A 10,123-nucleotide genomic window follows, 5' to 3' on the forward strand; every position below is an offset into this window, starting at 1 on the left:
AGAACAAAAATATCTACGGCTAATGATCTTAGGAAAAAAATATCTCATTGGGACAGATGACAACTGATAGGCAAGCGGCCACGCTGTATATCTCATTGGGACAGATGACAACTGATAGGCAAGAGGCCACGCTGTATATCTCATACAGAATCTGTCTTTCTAACTGGTGATGAGCAATACACTTACATGGTCGTTGTTGGGATTACCGAAATGTTTTAGCCAATCGAAGTCATGCAGGTTGAAATAACAAGATTGAATTTCTTAGAATGTGGATCCGTCACTGTCGCGTCAAAAGTGATCAGTTTACAACCATGTATGTATTTAGTTCAAGTAACACGTGACACCAATACATAGACGAGAAATTCTACTTATACAAGGCCTTACAGAACGAGATACTATAACATACAGAAATATAACTCAGTGGTTTTAATTGATTAAACATAGTGCACTGAGTCCTGAGCCTCAAGGATGCTCCAAGCACGGTAATACGTCGAGATGGTTCAAATCTAAATATACTAATTCTGCCCTTCAAAATGTGATACGATTACTTTTTACTTCTAGTGTACACACATCCCTGATAGAGGCTTAAGTGTGATAGGCAGGCCAGGTCTGCACAATGGACAAATCCCTCAAAAAGATTCTTTATGGTCAGATGCCGGAAAGTGGGCTCATGGCGTTCCAAGAAAATGCTTCAGGGACACCATCAAAGCCTTCTGAGAACCTTCAGCACGGGCAATGCCACCTGTGAAAACTGGCGCAAAACCGTCGAGGACTAGAAAACAGCCTTGGCAGAAGAAAGGCACCAGAGAAGAAAGTCAAGACAACTCGCACAAGCTGGAATAGCTTGCCCAGTGTCGAGCCGCACAGACCTCACCAGCCATACTAGAACGCACAAAGCTGCAAGCCCTCAGACCTCTGGATGACAAATGTGATGATCACAACGGGCGGACTATATTTACTTGAAGTACAAGACCAAAAACATAACTTATGGGTCATTATATTTTGCTGGGTGGGAAAAAAAAAGGAGGGGGAGGGTTGTGGTTCAGAAAACACGTAATGTTAAGACATAAATGTAAACTTTGTGTTGAGGTCATAATACTTCATAAATGGATGACCTTTCTATTATAAACTACTTTTTTTTTTAAAAGTTACGTTCAAAACATAAGCGGACTGTAAAAATATAAGGAAGTAGTTTCTAGCGAAACACAGTAAGAGCCTTTATTAGCATATCTCGCCTTTTTTGTGTGTTACACAAGACCTGCCATTGTCTTCACACAAGTGATATATTAGCTAATACTTTAGTATGACCTGTGTTTGAACAAACTGTTCAAACAGTGAAACTGATCCTTTAGACATGGAACTAGCAAGTGCTCTAGACCTATAGAAATAGGTATCGGCAAAACACATTTCACTACGTGCATTTCAACTAGTGTTAAGCAGTGGCTCTAATCCTACAGACATGGAGCTATCAACTGCTCTAGACCAATCACTCTGACCCTATATGGACATAAATATTGGCTAATCACGTGCACATAAACAACTGTCATTTCTCTAGTCCACAGTTCAACGTATTCTACTGCCACAGAAGAAGACTCTGCCTTCACTTTCCTAGGAAGACGTTCTCAAACCACCAACATTTGAGGACCAGTACAATCTAGTGTCAGCTTATGTCATAAAATAAGCGACTTCTAGGATTAGGTTTTTTAAAAAAAAATGTTTAATACCGGGACCAGCAATAAGAATTTACTATGATCAATGAAAATAATCGTTATTAACAAGATACACGTGTCTGATTGCTTAATGTTAGCAATTTGTAAAGGGGAATGCTTCCACACACAGACACACAAATGAAAAGCGTACATCTCTGAAATTTAAACAACATTCCGTCATGTTGGTATGAGAATTTTAGACTCATTTGACAGTTAGAAAATGATCTACTATCTAAAAACCACTTCCACAAGATCTGCCTCAGAAAAATACTGAATGTTAAGTGGCAAACCAAATGCCTGACACAGAGGTCCTCCGAAGAGCGGGCCTGCAAAGCATCCATACAATGCTAATGCTTTCTCAATTGCGATGGACCGACCATGTCTGCCGAATGGACGACTCCCGCATCCCTAAAAGACTCCTTGACGGCCAACTAACGAAAGGAAAGCGGGCACAAGGTAGACAAAGAAAAGGTTTCAGAAACAGACTTAAAGCATTTCTTATCATAGACGCTGCGGCCTGGGAGACTCAGCGCTGTGAAAATTGGCGCCAAAATTGCAGAAGACAAGAAAACAGTTTTGCCAGAAGGGATGCGCCAGAGAAAAACAAATCAAGGCAACTGACCAAAGTTCCAGCTGGAATAAACTCTCCAATCCGGGATCACAGGAGGTACAAAACCGCAGCGCAAAGCCATTGCCCCCCTGGATGACAAAATGGATCGTATAGCAATTGACAAAACTACTCTAGATCTAAACTAAACGCAAAAAGTTTACTGTCTATGTTATACTCTTTAGAAGAGAAAAAGAAAAAGGACTTATTGGCTCTCTGCATTATACGAACACGACCAATATGTAAATGTTCAGTGTCATATTTGTAGTGTAAGTGGGATAGTTATTTAGAGGAACACCGTGACTGTATCACCCACTTTTAAGAAAGTGTTCCAGATATTTGTATCGGAGATTTTCATACATGGAGGCTTTTTGACATATCCTGGTGTACAGAATATGAAAGCAATGATAAAAGTACTGAGTAAAGTACTTTAATAAACCAATATATAACGTGTGCACTTTTCAGCACTGTAGATTCAATTTTCAAGCACTTTCAAGTGTAGTAATAATTATTATTTAATATTTAGTTGAAACTGTGATCTCAATATGGCGTCTTTGACAGTGTTTATATTTTTTAATTCTTTTAAAATCATTCTCTTCAGTTTTCTTTGGGTTCCATTACATCGCCACCACACGTCTTTATATCATGTCTCATTGCTTCTCTTTCTTTCTTTTTTTAGTGAATTGTATTGCTTCAAGAATGTAAACGGGATATTAAAACTTAAAGTGCCAACAAAGAGCAGGTTACGTGATTCAATGTAAATGTGAAACTCCCAATATGGCTTCCATTTTTAGCGGCCCCCGAAAGGGGAAAAGACGCTATTAGTTTTGTGTGAAATGTCTGTCCGTCCGTCCCGTTTAGATCTCGTAAACTAGAAAAGATAGTGAAAATCCGACATCACAATATTTTAGACCATTAAAAGTTCTGATGCAACGGCTACTTTTTTTTTTTCTGAAAGCGAAAAATCTAATTTTTAAATCACGTATGCAAGCAGTTTTTTTTAAAGAGAAAAAGCTAATTAGTATGCATTATAAGTTAGACCTAATTTAAAACGAATAGTAATCTTGTAAACTGCATTTTCTCGAACAATTTTTTGAGGAATCAGTTTTATTCTATTTTTTTTTTTTTTTGAGGATTCGAGTAAGAGATTGAGCATTTTCAAAACAATTACATATTTATAAAAATTCAGATAGGCCAGGAGAGGCGCGGTAGCTGAGCGGTAAAGCGCTTGGCTTCCCAACCGGGGGTCCCGGGTTCGAATCCTGGTGAAGACTGGGATTTTCAACTTCGGAATCCTTGGGCGCCTCTGAGTCCACGCAGCTCTAATTGGTACCTGACATTAGTTGGGGAAAAGTAAAGGCGGTTGGTCGTTTTGCTGGACACATGACACCCTCGTTAACCCTAGGCCACAAAAACAGATGAACTTTACATCATCTGCCCTATAGACCACAAGGTCTGAAAGGGGAACTAGTTAGGCCAGGTTCACATCTAACTTTGCATTCACTTGCACCTATCCTTTGATCTGCTGGACCGTTAGGGCACCAAACAAGATCTGTCAATCTTCTTTCTCCATTCTTATCTCTCATTTGTCTTTGATATAATTTCATTCGGATGTTCTTTCTGAAAATATTGAAGCCTGCCTGGGTGGACCACTTCGGGGGCCGATTTTGAGTTTGTGTTTCCACACAAACTGTCTTTGTAACCTTGTTAAAAGATGTATTTCTAAATGTTCACAATAGACAGTAGGTAAGCACCTTTATTTATATATCAAGTAGAATGTAAAGTGTATCTATGTATGTCTTTTATACAAGTCAAACCATTTGGCCAATCTTGATGAAATCTGGCAATAATGTTCCTTAGAATCATTGCATAGACCACAGTTTATCTTAAACGTGCCTCCCATATACATAAGACCCTAAAAATACATTGTTAAAAATACCTATCTCTATAGAAAAAGAAACCATTTAATAATGCAAATCGGGTAAACCCATTGTCAACGTATTTTATGTGCGTTAATTTAAAAGTGTTAAAACCATTGCTTTCTGATAGACAAGGAATGTGACATAAATCAAATTAGTGACACAACTAGATCAGTGATGGGGGGGGGGGGGAACTAAGACCCGTGGGTCATATCCGGGTTGTATTTATGTAAAGCTGTATATATGCAGTTATATAAACTTTTTTTTTGGTTAATTTGAACGTATATCCGCTGTGCATCATAAATGGCTGACTCTTTGTTACAAAAAGAACGTATTTGTCAGAACAACCAGGCGAAACAGATAAAGAGCTGGCACGATGTGACTTTAGTAAGACAACAGATAGCATTTTCTAAAGAAAACACGCCCTTTTTAATATCGCAGTGGTGGGCTAGTGTAGATTATGAGGTCACTAAGTCAAAGCAAACTTGTATATATATATATATATATATATATATATATATATATATATATATATATATATATTTGTGGTGTTATATGTTTACCGCAAACACACTTATATAACGCCCAAACAGAACTTGCCATTTTTTTTTAACAGACGAAGACATGGCTTGCTAATATTGATAGTGTGAGCTAAGTCATTTCTGTTAAAGAAGAAAATAACACTATTAGAGACTACTTGATGTGGAACTGGTACAAAGTGCCACGCCTACCTCCTTTACGTCTCAGAGCTACTTTAGTTTAATCATTGTTAGTGAAAGCAAATATTAATTATAGTAGTAAGTAGTAAAGTACCCCTTTCAGACCCTATGTGAGAGACGATGTCATTCTGAAAAGGTCATGTTTCTGTGGGAGATTATTAACCCATGGTTAAGCAGGGTTTCATGTGTCCATCACAACTTCTACTCGCCTTTATTTTTCTTCAACTAATGTCAGATACCCATTAGAGTTGTATGGACTCAGGGGAACCCTAAAAATCCCCAAATTCAAAATTCCAGTTTTAACCGGGATTTGAAACCGAGACCACTCGCTGGGAAGCCAATCAATGTTATACTAACAATTATAAAACGTTCTAATTTAAGATGGCGATTTTTTCTGTATCTAACCCAGTGTGTTATTTCCACTGGAAGCCGTGGTGGACCTAACATCAACTTCTGACGATGCTTAATTAAAAAACCAAGATATGATTTGTTCTTTTCTTACTCAGAAACATTAGGATCTACATGCATTTCATTCCTACTATCGTAAGCAGACATGTAGCAGAAATTCGCTTGATTTTAAGCGCACTACACTAAGATAATGTCCCATTCAATGAAACACCATTATGAACTTAAAAATAAGATGCTTATTTGGTTAAAATAAAATTTAAAAAAAAAAAACAAAAAAAAAAAAACGCAAAAAGCTAAGGCCTAAGATATTCTAATCTGTTTGTTCCCCCCCCCCCCCAAAAAAAAAACTCTTACTTCCGTCTATACTATTCTATACCTAATGTCTAACTGATCAATGCTAACAAGACCAAATCCCTTGTCATAAGGATCTACGTAAAAAAATGTAAATGCATTTAAAAAACGTAGACTAAGGAAGTAAAACCGTGTCACAAGATCGTCTTGAATTGCAAAGACCTTCCTGCAGGAAACAGTGCAAAGGAATAGCAATGTTCTCAACAAAAAAAAATGTCAATTGCATTTCTTTCTAAATGTATGCAAGAGCGGACATAATTTTGTCATCAGATTTTACTTTTAAAAAATGTAAACCTTGTCAAGCAACAGGCATTTTGCTTGGGGGTTATATTAATTGTAAGTAAAGAATATTTAGGTTATATCCGTTTTAAAGGCAGTGTGCTCATTACCAAGCTGACATTAAGAATTAAACATGAAATAAATGAATGTTAATGAATGGTTTGTACATCATGCCATGTCAAAATGATCCTGTTAGTGACAACGCCAGTCCTTTGAGCAACAAAGAGCTATTTAGGTTTAAAGGTAAAAGTCTTACCTCTTTGGTTCACTGTTTCGTAAATGTCATCCTCTCCATCACTTGCTGACTTGACTTCCTCTTCCCCTGGTATCCCTTGATAGAAGTTGTCACCCCCAACATCACTGGAGGCGGTGGAGCTCGTCTGGCTTCTGGCTTTCTGAATTTTCCACTTTGGCGGACCTTCCGCTTCAGGGTTCATCTTATTCACCTGTTTGACGAAGTCTGAGACCTTCAGCCCTTCCGTAAAAATGGACTCCTCTTTTTTCTTCCTGATTATAATTGGCACATCCTCTTCCAAGTCCACCTTGTGGAGCTCACGCGCCTTCTGCTGAAGAATAATGTGATCAGTTTCAGATTCAGCCCAGGGTATTGCTTCTGTGGGAACACCTCGCTGAAAATCAAACATCAGTCTTTCAAATCGTTCACTGCTTATTTTACGGGAGAGTCTCTTCTCTGAATCAGGAAGGGCTCCTTTGTTCTGCTGCTGCTCATTCTCTTCCCGTAAAGCTTTGACGTTCCTCAGTTTGACCTGAGTAAATTCTGGTTTCTCTTTTGCGCTGCTAGGTGTCTGGACTCTTTCTACTTTGACTTCTAAGACTTTTGACCGGGTATTCAGATCTTTGCTGTTGCTGATATCTTTCGAGGGTTGAGATTTGGCTGCTGCCTCTTGTGGTTTCTGTTTGTATGTAGTCACCTGTTCACCGCTATCCAGTCTTTCTATTTTAATCTCCCTAGCCACTAGTCTACTGGTTCTTTGCACTGGCGGGCTGCTCTGCGCTGAGTTACATTTTTCGCTGCCTGAACTTTCGTCATTTTTTTGTATTTTGATTTCTCTGGCAACCAGTCGAGTGGATCTCTGTAACTTAGGACTATTCCCCTGAGAACTACTTTTTCCTTTATCTCCCACTACACTGGCATTGAAAAGGTCTGATGTACTTTTGTTCACAATATGAGAACCAATCTCCGTCTTCCGCTCTGTGCCGTTTCTAAATTTGTTACTTATTAATGTGTTAGGAGCGATTTGCACACTGACGTCTGATCCTGTGGATATAATATGCATGACAGGCAGCTCAAGCCGGCCATCCTTGTCTTTTTCAAAAATATGTTTACCATCGCTGGAAATCAGAGTGTTCGTGGAGTTGCGATTGATAGTTGTGGAGTTATTTTTTGGACCCGGTTCCCATTTTTTGACCGCCGACGGTGCTGCAGTCGTGGATTCTTGGACTGAATTGTTTTTGCTTAAGCTTGAAACGGGGCTGATTTTGGAAGACTGTGCGGCTGAATACGGTCTGGCAGTGGTTAATGTTACTGAAGAGATTACTTTTGAAACTGTGGTTGGTGCTGAGCTTGAGCTGCTGTCCACTTTTACAGAAGACGTGGAGTTCGAGACCACTTTCGAGGACAGCTGTGACGTGGTTGATGCCCCAACAAGTTTGCTGGATGACTGAGTATTAGAAGTAAATGTGGAGTTCTGCTTTAGAGATGACTGGGTGGTGGATGATGCAGTGGAGCCTATCTTTCGCTGCGCGGCAGCTTGCAACGATGAACTGAGGGATGAAATGGTAACACTAGAAGACTTATAGCTAGGTGATGCCAATGTGGGAGACTCACTGCCAGAAGATGGACCTTTCCTATCAGACAGTGGGCTGTGGGAAGTTTTCAACTTGAGAGGAGCAGACGAAGCTGCTGATTTGTCTGCATCCCCAGCAGATCCAGAGACACTACCAGGATCAAATTTAGCTTTCAGATCTTGTACACTTGCAGGTTTCAGAGGTGTGTGAATGGAGGCCCTTGGGAGCCTTGCAGTTGGGGCGGAGACTGGAGCATTATTTGAGGCCATGACTAGTACCAACTATTATCTCATTTTTTTGTTCAACTGACAAGTTAACGTTGGGTGTGTGACTCAGACTCCCAAGAGTTAATCATTTACATTCAACAATTTTGTTGAGTTAGTAACACAGTATGCGCAGGTTAGAAAAGTGCCATAGCAGACTTCTAGAACTGGAATGGAAACTGTTCTAATCTATTGGGATACACCATGCATTTAACATTCACATGTTCCTCTCATGTTACATACATCCTGGAAGATAGTTAAAATATCTTTTAGACAGAATGCATAAAACGTCAGTTAGTTAAAATCCATTTTAAAAAAAAAGCAATTAAATAGTAGAGTCAAACCTCTTAAGCATGTCAAATACTTATTACCCCTTAAAAATGTGAACTGTTGTCAGCATCTTCAGAATACAATTTGAAGTCAACTTTAAATTGTACAATTACTAGAACATGTAGTACAAATACCAAAGTGAGTCTCAATTGTGAATCTAAAGCACAGAATTGTATTTTCCTTGAGAATTATAATAGAATAGCCTTATAATTAGATAGTTCTAATGTAAAAAAAAAAAAGTTTAATTTTGGCCATGATCCAACAATTAAAAATATAGATAGCTATGCTCAGTTTCAAAACAAATAAATATTTTCATGAAAATTGTACTTAGCCAGATAGCTTATTGAGTACAAAATGAGATAAATGAATAATTACTGACTTTTTAAGTAATGCTAACTCAAGGGTACTAACCAATATGAGTACAGAGAAAAAAAAATTTTATCAGAGGTTTTTAAATGGCTGTCTTATATTGAAAATCAAAATTGTATTGCTGAACATACATGGATTCTAAAATATTTTAGATGCAGCCAGTCTTGAATATGTGGGAAATTAATATATTACACTTAATATTTCAACAATCTCGGTATTTTAAATGTAAAAAAAAAAAAGGCACAAGGAATAAGTTGGAAAAGTTTAAATTACAAATTAGTAGAATATTTATATGACAAGAGGTTTGACAGTAAGATAATTACTATGTCTAATAGAATTATATTCTCCAAAGAGTAAGAATCTATGTTCATGCAATAACAGGTTATTTATTCAATGTTAATTCTTGCATGTCAAAAAATATCAACATCAACAACTGCTATTGATAAATGTTAAATTTCAGAATTAACATTTAGTGTTAGCAAACACAAACTTTATAATGATATTGTGCCCAAAAATAAATCCACTGAACACACAAATATATAAACTAATTTCAAAGAAAAGCAGTTCTTTTCAAATCCTTTAATTTTTTGTATGAATATTCATCATGTATCGAAAAAGAACTACTCTTAATTTTAGTTCTTATTTTCAGTACATGTATATCATTACAATTATTATTTCATATGCCTACATAAATTTTTAAAACCAGAGAAAACATTATTCATTTTTTCCCCTCAAAGTTAAACTCTAGAAATAATAAGCCTATGAATTATGACATGAAAAACATAACTAGAGACTTCTTTATCAGATAGAATTGTCAAGTATTTGTTGAAGTAGTTTTTAAGTTACAGTACAGTAAAGGCGTTGTGTGTGAAATGTGAAAATAAAAGCATCGTTTTATTCATTAGCCAAGTGTCTTTTTGTTGTTTTTTTTATCTTTGGTAATACTAATTTGGACAAAAGTGTCATAGTAGGCCTACATTAGTATATAATTAGAGATGGGCTGATGTCTGTTGTTTATACAACACACTAGGGCATCATCATGATAAGGTGATTTTTTTTTAATTTTGCCAGGTCTCATACAAAGATAATCTGTGAGTACTTTCTGGATAAATATATTGTTTAGTTTGATTGTGGAGAAAAACATGTATCACTAATAAATGTGATCAAAATAGCGAGTTAATTTAAAAAAAAAAAAAAAAAAACACTTCTGATGAAACACATTCACATTTTTACTGTCAAGAAAAGTGGACTGGCATTTGGTCATAAAATAATCACAAAACAGGACATTCATTTTCCGAGACTAAGCTAAACAAGTTTTACAGTAAAACTACTTGGTTGCACTTATTGTTGTAAGTACGTT

At 37.1% G+C, this 10,123-nt stretch overlaps 1 protein-coding gene across 4 annotated transcripts in view; it reads right to left on the bottom strand.

The window, feature by feature from the left end:
• LOC106072918 (serine-rich adhesin for platelets-like) overlaps window positions 1-9,533 on the bottom strand; it is a 46,672-nt gene extending 37,139 nt beyond the window's left edge. For 2 of the 4 annotated variants that reach the window (XM_056007464.1, XM_056007463.1), the window contains exons 1-2: window positions 9,254-9,385; window positions 6,249-8,310 (exon numbers count right to left, since the gene is read on the bottom strand). In XM_056007464.1, the coding sequence (XP_055863439.1) occupies window positions 6,249-8,070 (1,822 nt within the window). In that variant the 5' untranslated portion in view covers window positions 8,071-8,310; window positions 9,254-9,385. Of the gene's footprint in view, window positions 1-6,248; window positions 8,311-9,253; window positions 9,387-9,451 lie in introns of those variants that run through there. The other 2 variants (XM_013233379.2, XM_013233378.2) reach the window with 2 other exon arrangements.
• Between the last annotated feature and the right edge of the window lie 590 nt (window positions 9,534-10,123).

This window comes from Biomphalaria glabrata, chromosome 13 (assembly GCF_947242115.1).
Source record: "Biomphalaria glabrata chromosome 13, xgBioGlab47.1, whole genome shotgun sequence".
NCBI lineage: Eukaryota > Metazoa > Mollusca > Gastropoda > Planorbidae > Biomphalaria > Biomphalaria glabrata.